Source organism: Lacerta agilis, chromosome 14, assembly GCF_009819535.1.
Source record: "Lacerta agilis isolate rLacAgi1 chromosome 14, rLacAgi1.pri, whole genome shotgun sequence".
Lineage (NCBI taxonomy): Eukaryota > Metazoa > Chordata > Lepidosauria > Squamata > Lacertidae > Lacerta > Lacerta agilis.
The window spans coordinates 17,360,701-17,380,588 of record NC_046325.1 but is presented as its reverse complement, the minus strand read 5'-3'; the positions used below and the strand labels follow the sequence as shown (position 1 = coordinate 17,380,588).

The 19,888-nt window shown below is 49.0% G+C and overlaps 1 protein-coding gene across 3 annotated transcripts in view; it reads left to right on the top strand.

Moving 5' to 3' along the window:
- TTYH1 (tweety family member 1) overlaps positions 1-19,888 on the top strand; it is a 65,877-nt gene that overhangs the window by 24,799 nt on the left and 21,190 nt on the right. For 2 of the 3 annotated variants that reach the window (XM_033168947.1, XM_033168948.1), the window contains exons 3-7: positions 12,851-12,962; positions 14,751-14,971; positions 16,975-17,070; positions 18,653-18,725; positions 19,059-19,134. In XM_033168947.1, the coding sequence (XP_033024838.1) occupies positions 12,851-12,962; positions 14,751-14,971; positions 16,975-17,070; positions 18,653-18,725; positions 19,059-19,134 (578 nt within the window). The remainder of the gene's footprint in view (positions 1-12,850; positions 12,963-14,750; positions 14,972-16,974; positions 17,071-18,652; positions 18,726-19,058; positions 19,135-19,888) is intronic. The other variant, XM_033168949.1, reaches the window with a different exon arrangement.

The window sequence follows — 19,888 nt, the reverse complement described above, 5'->3', positions numbered from 1 at the left end:
ATCACAAAATTTACAAAGCCTTTATTAAACTGACAGTGTCAAGTTCTTTTAAGTTCAGAGGCTGTTGGATGACTGGCCCAGACAAGTGAGATCAGCAGAAGTGCCCTATGATTCCTAGATTTCTCACTCAAAAATAAACTTCAAGGAGCTTGGCAGATACAGAGAGATGAGCTGCTCTGCAGATCCAAAACTAATTAGAACTTGCACATTGACAATGGGGCCTATTGTTGGGCTCTGTTACCTCTGCCTCTTAGAATATTCCCCATGGCAAATCTGTGGGAGCCCCAGTTAATTATTTTTTTTACCTTTAGTGCCATCCAAAGCCAGTTCAGTGATGAAGCGAAGGACAATGGAACCATCATGATGATGTTACAGAGGATGATGGGCCTGCACACAATGTAGCTGTTTCTCACCCCCTGAAAATTTTTGGTGCATGATAGTGCACACATAATAAGACAATTAGTAGTACACACTGGCTTGGTTTGCATGTCATACGAAGCTAAACTATGGCTAGGTGTGAATGAATAAACAGAGAGAAAATTGTGGCTGCTTCACTCTGCCCCATCCAAGCTACTGGGAGCTAAGCTGTGGTTTGGTTTAGTGATACGTCTGAACCTAGGCTCAGGGTTTGTCTTCCACAAGCAAACTGAGAGCAGGAAGGCAAGAAGGAAACTTAGTTACGGTTTGTGGTTTGTTTGGAGGAAAACAAATGATGAGCCCAGGTTTGGACGAAACATTAAGCCAAACCATTAGCTCCCGGTAGTGTGACAGCAGCGGTACTGGAGGAGGAGCAAATGTTTTTTTTCCTAAATGTGCACTAGCACTCTTCCTCATCCTCACTAAGCTATAGCTTGGCTTGGTGTTACACATGAACTAGGCTGCAGAACAGAAATATTTGGAAATGTGTAGTCCAGGGGTCAGCAAACTTTTTCAGCAGGGGGCCGGTCCACAGTCCCTCAGACCTTGTGGGGGCCGGACTATATTTTGAAAAAAAAAATATATGAACGAATTCCTATGCCCCATAAATAACTCAGAGTTGCATTTTAAATAAAAGCACACATTCTACTCATGTAAAAACACCAGGCATGCCCCACAAATAACCCAGAGATGCATTTTAAATAAAAGGACACATTCTACTCATGTAAAAACACACTGATTCCCGGACCGTCTGTGGGCCGCCTTTAGAAGGCGATTGGGCCGCATCCGGCCCCCGGGCCTTAGTTTGGGGACCCCTGGTGTAGTCTAAGGCAGCAGTTTCCAGTGCCTTCAGCCAGGCAGCCTCTCTCCAGAACACCAAACACACAGCCCTTTTGTCACTGTGCCACCCCTCCTCAGCAGCTTGGCTACTCCGGGTCCTCAGACCAGCTCCTGTTGGGATACCTGACGTCTCCAGGGATGGCATCTTAAAGTCAGTGCAGAGAATTGTGACCTAGATGGATTCAGCATAAGGCAGCTTCCTCTGCCTCTATACACGCTCTCCTCTTTCTACCAGAACCCAAATGCTGGAGCGAATCTGCGCCAATACATGTTCCCCATTAGGGAAAACTAGCTCCTTTCCTCCCCTCCCCACACCTTCTCTTCCCAAGAACACCCCATCCCTGTCCTGATTTGACAAGGGTCGCATCGGGGTTCATTCCCAGCCGCTTTGGGAACGAGCCCAGCAACCACAAAAAAATAAGGCTCCCATTCATGCCAAGACTGTGCCCATTCATGGCGGGAATAATGGCTCCTCTGTGTCCTTGGCCCCAATTGGGGTAGGTGGGGGAGCATGGGGGAAAGAGTGCTTAAAGAGACCCTGCCCCACCACACAATCGCTCCAAATCCTCCCAACAGCATAGAGGCCCAACAATGGACTCGGGATCGGCCCATGGTGCGAGGAACAAAAGCTGTTGCTAAGGGGTTGCTAAGTGCTGGCTTCGGCCTTAGAGGAAGGCCCGTGCTTTACATACAGGCCACACCATTTATGCTAATGGCGTTTTGTGGCCCCCACCTTGCTAGGGTGGTGCTCGTTACTTAACCGTTATGAGCGACAGCCTGGGGTCATGGGTTCAAGGCAGGGCGAGGAGAGGATATTAATTATGAGATTTCCAGGTGTAATACAGGGGAAAGGCTCCTTTAACAGTCGTATAGTGGAAGGAAGAATTTCAACAAGGGCAGCTTTTTCTGTTGTTTCTCCTGACAGGAAAAAAAAAAAGCTGCCCTTGCTGAAATTCTTCCACCAATGCAATTCTTCCACCAATGCAAGTGTTTATTGTGAAGAACAAGCACTAACTACCACAGGGCTGCCTGTCTTGGTTCATTCACAAGTAATGGTTTTCTCCAGCGTAGCAAGCATCTCAGCTGTGGTGTGTGGTCACAGCAAGGGTGAGAGAAACTCTGTTACTTGTGTGAGCGACCCTGGATAGTTAGCTTAAAGATGTGTAATAGAAGGCCAAGCTAGACATTAAACAGGAGCAGAGCGTAATGTAACAAGTCTCCCGATTTTTGTCTATTATTTTTAAAATGAAAAGCCATGGGAATCTGCAACTGTGAGCAGCCAAACAGTGGGGGGAGAAACTGTGAGTAACCACTTCTCCTCTGATTGTTTTTGCACTCAAATTCGCCTGCAGCCCACAGAGGAAATATATATAAGCTCTCTCTCTTCCTCCCAAGGTAGAAAAACAGATCGGGGGAAGTAATTTTGATTTTAAAAAGCAGTGGGGAGGAAAGAGTTAAGCAGCCTTCCTCCCTCTGCTGCCGTTTTTCCCCCACTCGAAACTGACAGCTTCCCATGGCCGCTTTTCATTTAAAAATAAATTGGAAGAGTATAATATTGGCATTAAGATGCCCATATGCTTGCTGGGGGTTGTTAACTTATTTTTTTCCTAACTCACTTCAGAATCTGATTCTCCTCTTGGACATGTAAACAAGCTGCTTGAGGTTGGTGGAAGTTCAGGGGTTATCTTAGGATAGTTGGTTGTGCAAGCAAGCTGCGGGAGCTATCTGAATAGCAGCCTGTACTAAGATATGTGAGCTATACAGTGGTACCTCGGGTTAAGAACTTAATTCGTTCTGGAGGTCCATTCTTAACCTGAAACTGTTCTTAACCTGAAGCACCACTTTAGCTAATGGGATCTCCCGCTGCCGCTGTGCCGCTGCCACACAATTTCTGTTCTCATCCTGAAGCAAAGTTCTTAACCTGATGTACTATTTCTGGGTTAGCGGAGTCTGTAACTTGAAGCGTCTGTAACCTGAAGTGTCTGTAACCCGAGGTACCACTGTATACCACACCTCAAAAACATTCACATAGAAATGTTTTCCATTTGTTTTTTATTGCAATGGAACTTGCTGCTTCCAAGTATGTCCCTTGTGGCTGTAGTTCTGTTCTATGGGGTGGTTGGCCTGTGTCCCAAGTGCTATTCTCACACCAGGAGAGATCAGTTGGCCACTTATTCACTGCCAAAAAGAAGAAATGCATCACTAGGGGAAAGGGGGCTCGGATTTGCATCGGATTTGCATGTGCTGATTTAGATGTATCTGTGCAGATTTAGACGTGGTTATTATAATTTCAGCAGAAAATACGATGCACCTCATCCTAGTGGGCAAGACTCTTGAAGAGGTGGGCTGTGTTGGCGGTTGAGTCTGCTGTCCAAGTGCTAAGTCATGGGTAGGCAAGCTAAGGCCTGGGGGCTGCATCCGGCCCAATCGCCTTCTAAATCCGGCTCACGAACTGTCCGGGTATCAGTGTGTTTTTACATGAGTAGAATGTGTCCTTTTATTTAAAATGCATCTCTGGGTTATTTGTGGGGCATAGGAATTCGTTCATCCCCCCCCCCCAAAAAAAATATCAGACCTTGTGCACACTTTGTGTCCCTCAGACCTTGTGCACACCACAAGGTCTGAGGGACAGTGGACCGGCCCCCCTGCTGAAAAAGTTTGCTGAGCCCTGTGCTAAGTGCTGGTGGACAACTTCAAAGCCGCTCCTGCTCTCCCTCTCCTCTTACGGCTTTTTAAGCTGAATTTGGATCGGACAGTTCTTCAGATGGAGAACTCTTTCCAATAGATGGTAGAGTCTAAAGAGGACTGTCCTCTGTAATATAGGGCACATGACTTTTCTAAATGGGCCTTGCACTCCTTTTTGCTCCTCCAGATACCTCCCAACTGCCTACTTCCAGGCTCAATAGATTAGACACAAAGTCACCCCAAATCAGCTAAAAGCAAAGTGTGTGTGTGTGTGTGTGTGTGTGTGTGCATGCATATATATACCGGTAATCTACTTAAGAGGCACTGTCTCGGGCCTGGTTGGAGATGGAAATGGGTTGACAGAACCCTGAGCAGGAAGAGTTGAACCAATTGGACTACAGATGACAAAATGCATTTCTGTAGGTGGCAGAGAAACCCTTAAACCATTTAGAGCAGGGGTGGAAAGCCCTGTAAGCCTGAGGGCCACATTCCCTTCTAGGAAACCTCCTGGGGGCCACCCAACAGTGGTGAGCAAATGTTGGCAGAGCAATGAATGCAAATTTTACCTTTGCACAGCAGGCTAGTTTTCAAACGCACTTACACCCTGCTCCGTATCCTTCAGCCAGGCAACCAAGGGCATTTTCTCTCTTTTTTTTAATGCTTTATTAGTTTAAAAAACAATACAAAACAAATACAAAACAAGACAAGACAATACACAGCAATCAACAAAAGGCAATCCAAAATTAACACTCCATACGTACATACCAAAAAATAAAAGAGCAGTATCAAAGGTCAAGGACACAGTCCAGCCAGGCAAAAAAAAAAAAAAACAGGAGGAGGGTGCAAAGCAGGGCCAGTGATAAGTATGGCCTAGAAAGGAGTGAGGCCTCAGGGCCTGTGGTTCCCAATGCCTTGATTTTAGGCTGCAATCTGCACTTTGAATTGTGCTTGGAAACAGACTGGTAGCCTGCGAATCTGCCATAAGCCCAGAACTGCATGATCCAAATAACTGGCTCTGGTCAAAACCAGCCGCAGCACTTTGTACTAGCTTAAATTTGTTACCGAAAAATGACGGATTCCCTCTCATTAGCAGATCCTTAGTAATTTGTATAGCGTCGACGCTCTATGCCTGTACAAGTAGCAATAGAAACAGACCAACGTTGCAGTGTTCTCTGTAACAAAGTCCTTTGCTGTTAAAAAATTGTTCGTCTCTTGTTACTAGAACCTTTTCGTCGCTTGTTGCTAGGTTATTGCTAGAACTTGCTTGAATGCAATTACTACGTTTGTAGGCAGTTCTAACCAGAACTTACTACGCCCTTTCTCGATGAGAACGTAGGAGGGGCCCTACTCGAATCAGGCCTATTTAGCCTAGCATTCCATTCTCACAGTGGCCCATGGGATGCCCAGAGAAAGACTGTAAGCAGGACACATGCAATAGCGCTCTCCCATTCGTGATCCCCAGAAACTGGTATTCAGGCGCAGAGTGCCTCTGATCCTGGAGGCCATGCAAAAGAAGAAGAAGAAGAAGAGTTTGGATTTGATATCCCGCTTTTCACTACCCGAAGGAGTCTCAAAGCGGCTAACATTCTCCTTTCCCTTCCTCCCCCACAACAAACACTCTGTGAGGTGAGTGGGGCTGAGAGACTTCAGAGAACAAGGTCACCCAGCAACTGCATGTGGAGGAGTGGAGACCCGAACCTGGTTCCCCAGATTACGAGTCTACCGCTCTTAACCACTACACCACACTGGCTCTTATAGCCATCACGTCTAGCTGCCATTGATAGCCGTATCCTCCATGAATTTGTCTAATTCCCCTTTTTGGTGGTCTTCACTACATCTTTGTTACCCCTTTATTATTCCTCCATTACCATCCCCCTCATTGTGGGGTTTCCATGATTATTGCTAGTTCCTTGTGCAGAAGTGTAACTACATGGTTAGTAATTCCCTCTTGATGAAGCAGTATCTGTTTCATTCTTGTCATTCAAAGTGCAATTAGTTAGTGGATTATAATTGGCCTGTAATCAGAAATAACACATGCTGGTTCCATTTGCTCCCCTTCCCCCCCTTTCTAGAAATCTGCAGAGGATTTTAATCCTATGTTTAGAGATCCCTGTGTAGGACATATTTGTAGTACCCTGATTTTAATTAGCACATTGGTGTTTGTTAGAACAGGATTTGCAGACTGGTGGCTTTCTAGATGGTGCTGGACTCCCAACTCCCATCATCCTGGACCACTGGCCATGCTGGTTGGGGCTGATGGGAGTTGGGGTCCATCATCATCTCGTGGGCTTCAGGCCATGCCGGATTAAACCCTGTGGAGGTCCCTAGGCAGTCAAAATCTCGGTGGAGGGGAGCCCTTGCAAATTATCTCCTTATACTTGATTGTAATTTTCTTTCAAGGTCAAATCAATATTATTTTGATCCGTTGTCGCGGGGGCCCTAAAAGGTGTGGGGCCCATAGGCCGGTGCCTGCTCTGCCTTATTTGGTAATATGGCAATGGCCTCGGGTTCCTTATCCCATATGTTAGGCTACGATGTTTAGAACATTACACTTTCCCTATTGCTAGAATATTACTAGCTCCCCACCCCGAATGTTTCTTACCCTCTCTTGGACACTCAAGCAGGCTTCTTGGCATTTCCTAGGGGACACATTTACACTGCAGACATCTCTTTTATACCCGATTAACTATGGCAGCTTCCAGAAAGGAGTCCTGGGAGTTGCGGGTTGTTGAGAGTGCTAGGGACTGTCTTACTGCAGGTGCTTCTCCCCGACCTTTCCATTGCCAAGAGGCAGCCCCGCTGTGTAGCAGGGCAAGTGACCTGCTTCACATTACACCAGGCATAGGCAAACCCGGCCCTCCAGATGTTTTGGGACTACAACTCCCATCATCCCTAGCTAACAGGACCGGTGGTCAGGGATGATGGGAGTTGTAGTCCCAAAACATCTGGCGGGCCGAGTTTGCCTATGCCTGCATTACACCATGTGTGGGGTTGTAGGTGAAGACAGAGGTTGGTTCCGAGTGGAGGAGCAAGACTTTACAAAAGTGTTGGCAGTAGAGGGGCACTTGAGCTTTGCATCCTGAATGTCCCAGGTTTCCATCCCAGGCACCTGCAGATGGGGCTGGGAGAGACCTTGGACTGAAACCCCAGAAAGCTTCTGCCAGTCAGTATAGGCAATCATGAGCTACCGGTAGATAGAGCAATGGGCTGACTCAGTTTAAGCCAAGGCAGCTTGTTGTTGTTGTTGTTGTTGTTGTTGTTGTTGTTGTTAATTGTTTCATTTTATGGTTTTTAATATTTTGTTGGTAGCCACCCAAAGTGGCTGTAGCAACCCAGTCAGATGGGCACAACAACAACAACAACAACAACAACAATCCTGTGATCTTATATTTCCTGCTATTTGTTTTTGTTGTTTTTGTTTTAAATACAATGAAGCTGCTGAGGCTGCAATTTGAAGCACAAGAAGACGAAAAGTCTCTCCTTTCCCAGCTACTTTTACCCCTGCTCAGAAAAAAAGTTTCGGATACCTGCATCTTTTCTCAATACAGGGGTAAAACAACAACAACAACAACAACAACTGAACAGCAGCAACAACAACAACAGCAACTTGTGGGGAGGGAAGTTTCTAGCATAAAAAACAACAGTGTAAGTGGGATAGTTTTAGGAAACTCATCTCCTCTTGCCCCTCCATGCTGATCTTCCAATTCACTTTGCAGCATAGATTTTTAAGCACCCAAAAACAGAATCATGGAGCTGCAGAGAACTTGTTCCAACCCTGAGGCGAAAGTGGGGGGGGGGCAGCTTAAGGCTGTGGTTGTACAGACAGCCTAAGATTACGGTAATTTCTCCGCCTCATTCAATCCCTGCCATCTCTGAACTAAGACTACATTTCACAGAACTGTCCGTCTCACCCCACACTGTGCGAATGGGTAGCCTATGCGATCCCTTTGCTCTTTGGAGAGCTTCAAAAGAGCGGGTGGCTAGGAGATATTTTTAGCATGAGGACCTTTATTCATCCAGCCCAGGGAGAAATAACCCTTCCAGACGGATAGGCAGGGAGGGTCTAGCAGCCAGATGCCACCCGTCCTCTGCATGGAAAACCGCCTGGAGCAGTAAATGGTCATTTGCTCATCCGGATGAAGTGCTAAGACAACTGACTGGGTCCTTTGGAGTGGGAGAGAGTTCTAGTGGACGGAAACAGGAAGAGGGCCGAGGGTCAGGAGGAGGAGATGAGTGGTTTGGGAGAACAGAGTAAGGCACCAGCAGCAGCTACAAATCAGAAGGCATCTAGTGAGCATCACTGTCCCAAAGGCAGAGCAATCTTGCCACCAAACCGTAATGGAGCTATCTATGCTATCCATCCAGAATTGTGGTGGGAACCTCTGGCGGGGGGTAGGGGGCAAATTCAGCCCCCTCTATCTGACCCTTGGAACTCTCCCCAAGACAAACTCTTCCCCCTACAGGCCACACCCCTCACCAGCCTCCTTGAGGGTTTTGCTGGGTTAGAACATTATCCTTGAACCCTGACCATGCCTCTTGGTTGCCTGGATGGAAGACAGGTAGGGGTGTGGGTGGGTGTAAACTTGCCTCCCGTATAAAGGTAACATTTGCATTCATGGTTTCACTCACTTTTATCTTTAATCCCCCATCACCTCACCAGGAAGTTAGCTTGGCTCTTCCAGGAATTAGAAGGCTTGATTGGCTTTTAACACTTGCTGGAAACAGGCCTCAGAGGAGACACAGCTTAACACCCCAAACAAATAACAACATCATGAGGGACTTAGTCAAAAGCTTTACTGAACTCAAGATACGCTACATCCTAGCATTCCCCTGAAATGAGAGAGGCTCATCTGGCATGACTTGTTTTTGAGAAACCTATGCTGGGTCTTAGTAATCACAGCACCCTCTTCTAAGTGCTCACAGACAGACTGTTGATCTGTTCCAGGACCTTTCCCGGTGTCAACATTAAGGTGTTTTGGGCCCAAGTTGTGAGCCTACTGGGTGCTGCATTCCTGCACTGGCTGCAGATTCCAGACCAGAGACATGGGCAGCCCTACAGAAAGCACCATTCAGTAATCAAGCTCAGAGGTTACCCATGCATGGACCACTGTCATCAGGCTATCCTGGTCCAAGAATGGTCACAGCTGGTGCCACAACCAAAGCTGGCTCTCCTTGCCACAGAGTTCAATTGAGCCTCCAGTGACAAAGATGGATCAGGGAGTGCCCCCAAGCTGCAAAGTTGCTCCACCAGAGGGAGTGCAAACCTATCCAGAACAGGTAATTGACCAGTCTCCCAGACATGGAGATTTTGAGACTCTTGAGGCCCAGATATCAAGTTTCTTTTTTCTTGTCCCACTGAAATGCTCTCTAGAGAGTTTAGGGAAGGGTAGGATGGGAACCAAGACTCCCGACTTCTTTGGAAAGAGAGGGGTAGTAAGAGAGGGTCTGTGGAGGGGGTGGGATTGGAGCCAGGAACACTCTCCCTCCCACCATGGTTTGTTTTTTTTCCTTATCCCCTCACCCTTCAGTCTGGGAACTGCCTCCCATCTAATGAAAAAACTCTATTATCATGAGAATGGTGCTGCCTCTCCCCCCCCCCCTTGCAAGGAGAGGAGGGAGGTGGTTGCCATAGAAATGAGATTTAGGGAGAAAGAGAAAGAGAGGGCCTGGTGTGACTGAAAGAGGCAAAGATGGGGGTGGGCAAAGACCTGTGTGAAAGTTGGGTGGGTACGTGAATGAAGGGGTGAATGAAGGGAGAGAGAAAGAAAGAACGGCTGGGGGTTGGTGTGTGAAGGGAGAGCAGGTGGATCTGTGAATGCAGTGCTGGCTCCAGGATTTGGGGGAGAGCTCAGGCCGGGCTAACGCAAGAGGCATGCCAAACTGAGATTTCCCTCGCGGGCATGCCCACAACCTCCTTGGGTGCCCTGTGCAAAGGTAGGATCGTGACCCTGATGCCAGCCTTGGATCCTCAGAGCTGGCCAGGAATGGATGTAAGGGACTGGACACTCAGACAGATGAGGTGACTAGTTGAGAGGTTGCTTGAGTGAGTTCAGTGTGGAGCCAAACTCTTGTCAGAGCGATCTTCCCTAAAAAGGATTGATTCCCACTCAGCCCACAGAGCGTAACTCAGTGCTTGACTCAAAGGGAGGACAGGCCTGGCCTATCTCCCTCTTTCCTTTTGCAAAAAGCCCCCTTTGCTACTATTTTTAGTAGGTTTGTGAGGGACCAATGATCTGGCCAAATTTGGGGAGGGGGTACCAAGAACTTGCCTATCACTCCCCCTCCCCCATAATTCAAACACTGATGTAACAACGGTACAGCAGCTAAAAAGATAAATGCAATTCTGGGTTGCATCAACATGTACACACTAGACCTTGAAAGCACATTTGAAGCACATTGTTTCCTTCAAAGAACACTGTAGTTTGCTAAGGGTTTCTGGGAATTGCAACGCCATGCGGGATAAACTACAGGGCCCAGAATTCTTTGGGTGGAAGGATATGCTTCAAAGGTGCCTTATAGCCATAACACAGCCATATACTGTTGTGATTGCAATGGGTAATGATGGAGCCCTTCTAGTCGGCTTTGGTAAGGCCTCACCTGGAGTACCTAAAACGGGCAGCCCATTTTAGGAAGGATATAGAAACAGTGGAATGTGTCTAGAGGACAAAGAGGGTTGAGGGGCCAGGATGCCAAATCCTATGAGGAAAGGTGGGAGGTGGGAGTTTAGGCTGAAAAAGAAACCATTCAGAGGCGTTATATAACAGTTGTCTTCAAATATTTAAAAAAAGAGTCACATAGAAGATGGAACATTTTGTTTTTTCTGCCACTCCAGAAGGCAGTGCATGAACAAATAGGTTCAAATCACAAGGAGTCCTTCCAGATGTTGCTGGACAACAACCCCCATAATCCCCTACCATAGAGTGGGGTTGGTGGGAATTGGAGTCTGGCAACATCCTGAGGTAAAGTTCTTAACCAGAGGTACTACTTCCGGGTTAGCGCTGTCTGTAACCCAAAGTGTTTGTAACCCGAGGTGTTTGTAACCTGAGGTACCACTGTAATGTCAGTATAGCATCACTGAATTAGCGGCATTTAAGGATGCTGGGGTAGAGCAACAGGTGGAAAGGGAGGCAGGTTGTGAGAGATAAATGGAAGAAGAGCAGGAGTTGTGCATTCCTCCAGTCTGATTCATCACCAATCCTGCACATAATCCTGGGAAACCTGGATAAAATACTACAATACAAACAAACAAGAAAACCCCTAGCTTAGAAAAAAAACAACCCCACCAGATAAGAACAAAAAACTAGCCGTCCATGAACTCGGGCGAACTGCCCCTCAGAGTGTGGCTCAGGTGGATGAATGTGCGGAGAAGGGCAGGTCTGACTGAAGGAAGAACCACCGTCGGTATTTTTGGTCCCTCTTGTGCTAATCCCTATACATTTTGGTTGCAGCTGTTCTGCGCACGCCTGTGTCATTACCAGAAAGACTGTAATTACCCACCCGGCATGCTCCGTAATTACAGTTAAGAAGCGAGCCAGGGGGTGGGCAAACGCCGGTTGTCAGGAGCCAGGCGCAGATAGGTGGCCCAATCCAGGACGAGGGAGGGAGGGAGAGAAGGAAAGAGAGAGGGGGGGTGAGTGGGGAGCTAACGGGGTCTCTCTTGCGCACAGTTCCTTTCACGCTCACTTGTTCCCTCTCTGCGCAAATCCCTTCCCAATCCCCAGCCAGTTGCCATAAGGAGCTTAGACGTTTTCCTCCCTGGCTTGATGCTGCTCCCCCAATGCATCTTCGGGCTCGTCCCTTGTTTCCTTTCCTGCTCTTCCCATCTGCACTAGCATTTCTCCTGATGCGACTCCTCCTTTCTTTCTTTCTTTTTTGGCAAAGATTCCCTCCACTGTGCCTGCAGGAGGATCCCTCCTTGTTCCTGCCCTGGGTTCTTCGGGAGCACGGCTACACAGCCATTTGCAAGGATGGGCTGGATGAGTGCACATCCAATATGCACCTGCCCCCCCCCCAGTCCACAGGTGCCTGTTACCATCCACACATGTCCACTGCGTTCCCTTGCCCGTCCTCGCCCACCCTCGCCACAGATAATGGCAGTGGCGAGACTTGCACGGGATGCTGAGGCTACGTTGCAAGCGATTGCAAAAGGGAGAGAGCGACAGCCCGGTTTGGAAAGCCCCACCTTCGCCTCCTGCTATGTTGTGTTCAATGCACTGTCAGCTGGGTCCCAGGATTCCAGGCTCCCCTCTCCCTCCCTTCTCTGGGTCCAAGAGAAGCCCTGCGGCAGGCCTCCATCCAAAGACTGTGCAATGATCAACGCCTCTTTGGAGCCGGAATATAGCATAGGTGAAGCAGACGAAACACCTGCTTTCTGCATTTCCAGTTTAGTGCACAAGCTCTGAATCAAAGAGTGTGGGAAGCTATTGAGACTGAGCTGGGGGCTGTTTGGAGCCTCTTCTGACAGGTGCTTAACTATTAGACGGCCAACTTCAAGGGCCCTTCCCACATTCGCCTCCTTAGGGCTGTTCTTCTTTAAACTGGGCTCGGTACTTCACAAAGAGAGCTGTCCTCTGTGAAGTAGCACACGTGGCCGCTCTAGCTCCACCTTACATAGCTTTAGGGGGGCTGTGCAGGACCTGCGCTCAAGTCCTGCTTGCCGGCTTCCCATAGACATCTGCTTGGCGACTGTGAGAACGGGATGCTGCACTCGATGGGTGATTGGCCTCATTCAGCTGGGACTTTCTGCTTCTTATATACCCCGGTATAAACAGGCACGAGCAGCACAGATATGGGGCCCATGCAGGATTTAAGGGACACCCTCTCCTTGTTTTGGGAACGGGATTATGCCAGCTGCAAACCCTGCATGCATGCTGATCCATTTCTCTGCCTCTCTCCACCCCCAACACAGCGCTGGGATTGGCATCGGTTTCTATGGAAACAGCGAGACCAACGATGGGGTGTATCAGGTCACATACTCGCTGCTGAACACCAACCACACACTAAGCTCCATCGATGCTCTGGTGAGTGCGTGAGCGAATGAGCCGGGAAACCCCATGCACTTGTTTATATGGTCAGTTATCCCTGAATATGCTTTTAACCTGTGCTCCACTTGCAGAGAGGAACCATAGGTTGAAATTGCCTGTAAGCAACCCATGGCTAGATCACTGGTATTTGACTCATGCCTATTCCCTCCAGGGACATGTGCACAGCATGCGTCCAACATGTTGCAAGTGCCCTTAATATGACGGCACACGGCGGCTAAGATTGTCGCACGCGCTAAGCCATATCTAGGCATTCACCCCCACATGTTATCAGAGCATGTGTAGGGAGGAATCAGGGTGTGCAAGCCAGCCCTGTCCTTTCTGGTTACACCCTGAAACCTTCACACCACGAACAGAAGGTCCAAAGGGGAGATTTCTGAGTATTCATCTATTATCCACTTAGAACGAGAACCCTGAGCGATCAGGGCTCCGGTTTGCAGGGGAGATGTCTATGCCCACCCGGCCAAATATGTGAAGAGATTCCCCCTTCAGACCTCCCTGCTCAGCATGCAGAGGTGTCAGCAGCAGAGCATGTAGGGAAATTGGAAGGGCAGGTCTAGTGCACTTGGTGTTAAAAGGTGAACACCTGTAGCATATTGTGGAGCATGAGTGGAATGAGAATGCCATGTGTGGCGCAGGCAGTGATGGGTAGTGTCTATTGGGACTGGTAGGGCAGAAGGCAGGGAGGCCAACAGTAGGTGGCGCCAGAGCCAAGGACAGGCAGAGCCAACTTGTCCTCATCCCTGCTAAGTTCTACAATGACAGAACGGAGACTGAGGAACAGGAAAGGCAACAGCCAGCCTGCCAGCCTGTGGGCTGCTTTTAAGGAAGAAGGTGGGCACGTGGGGGCTGGCTGAGATGACGTTGGTGGGGCACTAATAGAACAGCCTCCGCCAGGTGTGGAGAAACTCACTGGTTCAGATTGAACAAACTCATCCTGCTACTGGAAGCCCACACAAGGACTTTGGCTGGCACAGAATGGCTTCCCCTCCCCTTCTCCCTGCACATCATCAACACACACACACATGCCTCAAATCGGCTCTGGGAGGTTGTGAGAACCCCCAGAATGGTGTGCGGGGTTTGGGGGTGGTTCCATTGGGTAAGCAAAAATACAGGCACCAAAAAAAAAACATTAGAACAGCACGACACCGGATTCCCTCCCACCGTGTGGAAGGCAAGGTCATGGTGTCTGGCAAGCCAAGGGTGTGAGTCAATCTAATCCTACGCTCTGTCTTCACTGCTCACCAAATGCCCCCTTGGTGTGATACAAACAGCTACCCCATGCTTGTCCCCAGCAACCAGAGGGAGTCTCGCCTCTAAACGCGGAAAGGCGTTCCTCCATATTACACCTCATAGCCATTGATAAACTTTCAAATGTCCTCTTCCCTTTGGCTGTGCGAAGAAGGAAATGAACACATCTCAGCAAATATGTTTATTTTGCATAATCCAGGTCACAGAGCCTGACCCCGCCAACCCCCACTATAGTGCAGAAAAGGTTCTGCAGTGCTGGCAACTTGGGAGCCAATCTCCAGTACTAACCCTGTGGTTAAGTCGTTCTGTCGCCGATGTAAGGACAGCCTGTTCTCGAAGCGCAGCTTGGCACTCGGGTCCGGTGTGAACAGGCGCACATGGGGCACAATGCGTCGCGTTTGCCATGGGCGTCTGGTGTACGAATCTGTGCCAAGGCCCTGCACGCCACACAATGCCATATGGCTTCTCCTCCTTGCCTGCACCTTGCTTTGCAACTCTCCTCTTTTCTACCCAAAGGTGTCTGAGACGGTGGAGCTGCTTTCGGCGACTGTACGAGGGGAGCTGACCCAGCTGGAGGAGACACTGTCCCCACGAACTGAGCTGGTGGCCGTGGTGCGGAACACACGCCGCCAGGCAGAGGCAGTAGCGCAAATGCTGGATGGCATCCCTTTCTGGGGTGAGGCACGCAGCACGCCCAGCGTCCTAGCAGAACAAATTGGCTACCTGGAAGATTACAGGTGAGATATGGGGTGGTGAAGAAGGGCGTGCACTGAGGACGCGGGTGGCGCTGTGGTCTAAACCACTGACCTTCTTGGGCTTGCCAATCAGAAGGTTGGCGGTTCGAATTCGCGCGACAGGGTGAGCTCCCATTGCTCTGTCCCAGCTCCTGCCATCCTAGCAGTTCGAAAGCACACCAGTGCGAGTAGATAAATAGGTAGCTCTCCAGTGGGAAGGTAAACGGCGTTTCCATGCGCTCTGGTTTCCGTTGCGCCAGAAGCGGTTTAGTCATGCTGGCCACATGACCCGGAAAGCTGTCTGTGGACAAATGCCGGCTCCCTCGGCCTGAAAGCAAGATGAGCACCACAACCCCAGTGACACCTTTGACTGGACTTAACTGTCCAGGGGTCCTTTACCTTTATCTTTTTTGCACTGGGGAATGCTGGAAGAACAATGGTGGGTATTAGTACTGACAGAAAGACGGGGTTTCTGTTGAAATGGATATATGATGAGAAAAAGCGCAACTCCAGGGAGCGCATATGTTTTCTTTTCATTGTTGCTTTTCGGATTTATTAGTACAAAAACACTCTTTAGGCGACTTGGAATTTAAAAAAAGCACAGAGTTCAAAACAGCATTCATGCATTCCCTAACAAAACAACAACCTTGAGAATCTTATCAACAGTAAAAACACCAGCCGTCTATAGGCCTTTGTAAGCTAACACAATTCACATCTCCCATCAGTGCACATCCCATCACTTCCTGCTGAAATCCTAGAACCTTTGTGGACCACAATTGTTCTAGCCCTTCTGAAATAGCCACCATGTGATAGGATTGAGGAAGCACGGCAGAACAGTTTAATAAATACAGAGCGAACCTGCCTTGAACACACTATATTGTTGTGTCAATAACATGTTCTCAAACACACCCATAATAAAACACCAGTCCGGAGGGGCCCCAAATAAGCTAAGCAGAGAACAAAGTAGGTTTACATCAGTCTGTAAGACTATGAGTTGAACTGCCACTCCTCATTTGCAGGCGGGTGGGTGGGAAACCCCAAAGTCCCTTTATGACGGTGGTTCTCAGAGGGTGCAGCGGGAGAAGATGGCAAGTGTGTCAGAAAGATTCGAGGACAATCTAATAAATGTTTAGACATTTCAGTGTGGTATAGTAATAAAAAATATTGTTATTATTTGCAGAATATGGATAGATATCTTTTCAGGATGAGAGCAAGAACATCAAGTGTGTGGGAATCTTATGTGTAGCTGCCTTGTTTTATACTTTCTGGATGTCCCCCTGACCGTATTATAAAGCGGTTGTGTCCTGTGTTATAAATCAAGCACAGCTAGGGATTGTTTTCCAAAGTATTTCTTATCAATTAAAAAAAAATCGGTTTGGCGCGAGCAAATTTTTATTCTGAAAGCGTGATCCAGAGGCGGGGGGGGGGGGGGAATAGTTTGACAACCAACCACTGCTTTATGATGACCAACAATAATGTCACAAAACAACAGGCATAGGCAAACTCGGCCCTCCAGATGTTTTGGGACTACAACTCCCATCATCCCTGACCACTGGTCCTGTTAGCTAGGGATGATGGGAGTTGTAGTCCCAAAACATCTGGAGGGCCGAATTTGCCTATGCCTGCAAAACAGTGAAAATGCTTTTAAGTCTGCTAATCAGCCTGGATGTTCAGCAAAGCAGGAGGTATAGGGTGTGGGAAGGAAACTTGGGGAGTGTTTTGCCATGATGCCTGCGTTGGTCAAAAAACCATTTTTCCTGCATAGTGCCATGAAGAGCATGTGAATTTCAGAATTTAACACACTGCACCACTGCCTGGGAGGCTTGGTAGGACAGAGGGGCATCATCCAGGCCCCTGTCCCTTGGCCAATGGCAGAGGCCTACAACTCTGCAGTGGGGGGGGGGAGCAACCTGGCAGTGGAAAGAGGTGGGCAGAAGGGTCGGAGGTGGAAGAAGCGGGCCGAGTGCGTCATCCTCACTCCCGTTTCTCGCTCTCTGGCACCCCAGGTGGCTGGCCTACATTTTGCTGCTGCTGCTGGACCTCATCATCTGTCTCTTCACCTTGCTGGGGTTGGCGAAGCAGATCAAGTGGCTGGTAATCGTGTGAGTGCGCCATCTGGTGGGCACATCCGGGAGCTGCTGGTGTTGGGAGGCGGCAACTGAGAAGAGGGTAGAGGGAGGAGGGAGACAAGGAAGCAAATCTACAGGGCGTCTTAAACGCACCCAACAGGGATGCACTGAGGAATTGCCCATTTGAAACAAAACATCAGTGGGCTTCAAGCTGTATGGCCCTCCCTCGGGGGACAGGGGGGATGTTTAATATCAAAACGTAAAGATTTGCAGAAACGCACACAAACAGAGTAGTGAGACATTCCAAAAGGCAGCGCTGCAAGAGCCTTTAGATGAGAGGGATCTGTTCGCAATACTCACTTCCTTTGCCAATATCCCAGAAGAGCCTGAGTGGAGACGCAAAGGAGCAGACCTGCAGGGTTGCAGACCTCACAGCTGGGATAGCTCAGTTGGCAAAGCATGAGACTCTTAATCTCAGGGTCGTGGGTTCAAGCCCCACGTTGGGCAAAAGATTCCTGCATTGCAGGGGGTTGGGCCAGGTGACCTGCTTGGGCCCTTTCAGCTCTGCGATGCTATGATTTTATCAGAACCCCGTAGAGACCTTGCAACCCGGATGCTTTCCCTGGCTCAGGACTCGATTATTTAACAAAGGCAACACCCCCGCTTTCCTTCTCCCCTCCCCTCTGCCCAGTGGTACAATCTGCCAATACTGATGTGGCTCCTCCGTGTATGAGACCTGGGGCAATTGCCCCTACTATTCCAAATCCCACCACCACCAAAAAGGCCCTGCCACCATTCCACACCTCTTTCCCACCTCCTGCATCGATGTCTTCACCATTTCTAAGCCCTCTTGCTCACTCCTGGTCTCCCAAGCATTTGCACCAGGCACTCCTGCAGCTGGGTTTCCTGTACACCATCCAAACTTATCAAGGACTATTAGTATTTGTTTGTCAAATCCTAATGGAGCAGCCCTTTGAAGCAAAACCATGGCAATATCCCCATTCATGGTGATTAGGCAGCGTGCTCACACCAGATTGCACCTGCACTAGCGCCTTGGCCAACCTGGTGCCCTCAAGACATTTTGGACTACAACTCCCATCAGCCCCCTCAGTGCCCCATGATATAGTTATGTCATGTTAGATTCTGGTCTTAGAATCACATGCCCCCCTTCGCTCTCTAGATGGCCCTCCTTCACTTAATTCCAAATGATGTGAGCCAGCATGGATGGGTCACATCCAGCCACTATCCCAATTAAATCAGGACATCCCATATTGGGGGGTGGGGGTGGCCTGCGCTCTCATGCAAGAGCATGGTGCCCCCAAACACACAAGAGCTCGGGATCCAAAAACGTGTGAGATCACGGCCAGATGTGCGTCTTGTGCAAGATCATGACATTCACATGGGTCAAGTGACTTGCACGGGAGCACAGTCCCAGAAGACAAGCATCCTGGTTTTGCACTGGGACATGTTACAGGGCATGCTGTGTTAGGGTGCGGGGGGGTCTTCCTATTCATTTAGCTGAGCCAGGCCATCGACTTCTGCCCCAATGTCCTGCCCGGACTGCACCACCGTCAGTGCCCATTTGAGTGCCTTCCTCTCTCTTTCCTGCCTACAGAATGACTGTCATGAGTTTCCTAGTCCTCATCCTGAGCTGGGGCTCCATGGGGCTGGAGACAGCAGCTGCTGTGGTGAGTTTGGGGCTGTTGTTGTTGTTTTCCATTAATACATTTGGCAGAGACAGTGCCTAGATCATGTACTCACTATTTCTTTCCTTTCAAAGTCCCCCCCCCCCCGCCAAAAAAATCTCTATTTGAACCCTCTACGTTCTCCCACGCCCTGTGGATCAAAGCTGCCACCCCCACCATCCTAGCTTTGAGCCTTCTGTTGTGATGCCTGTCAGAGTGATCCACAGCAGTCAAAGGTGCTGGACTCCACCTTCTGCAGCCACACATTTTTGCTTAGATCCCGCTAGCAACTGACTGCAGTAAAAGAGACATTTGTTTCTTCCCCTTTCCCTTCAGGGACTGAGCGATTTCTGCTTTGAGCCAGATGGCTATGTGATGAACACAACCCAAGCCAGCACTGGACTCAGCCCAGGTAGGATTGGAAGTGCCGTGGGGGCCCAGGGAAAAGCAAAGTGGGCTAGCATTTGGGGAGCTGGGCTGACAACTTTCACGCTGTGCCTTCACTGCAGAAGCCTGATGTGTAGAGTTTCACCAGCGATCATGTTTCTCTCCATGCTGTGAAAAGCTTCCGATGCCAAATTTTGCAGGTCTGCTGTTAAAGGCACAGGAGCAGACTGGGACTCCCCCCCCCTGCACCCCCCCCCCCACGCTGGTTAGTTGGCAACCCTACCTGAAAAGCCTGGCTTAAACTCACACCTGACTTGCCGGCTCAGCTGCAAGGCCTTCCTTGGGCTAATTGCCACTGAACCTGTTTCATGCAATCTAGAGTGTCACCCAGACTTTACATCCGTGTCTACAAGAATTGAAACCTAGGGTATTTTGTGGGGCATTCGTTCTCCAGTTGATTCACTTCTCAATGGGCCTATGACAGAGGTTCTCTGATGGAGACATCTAGTTAATAATAACTAGGCTGGATTCAATCCCCTGGTTCCCTTAGCAGAAGCCACCATAAGGATCCCCACTAGCACAGCAGGGCTTTCTCCCCATCTTTTTGATCTCACGCCTCCCTCAGATCTACTCTGGAGGGTGGAGAAAAGCCCATGGGGGGAGGAAGGGGGAGATACTTCCACTGAGCAAGCAGAAATCTCTATAGCACTACATTGAACTACAACCGGTACAACTATCCAAAGTAGCAAACAATGAAATGGAACCCTTTTATTTATCCC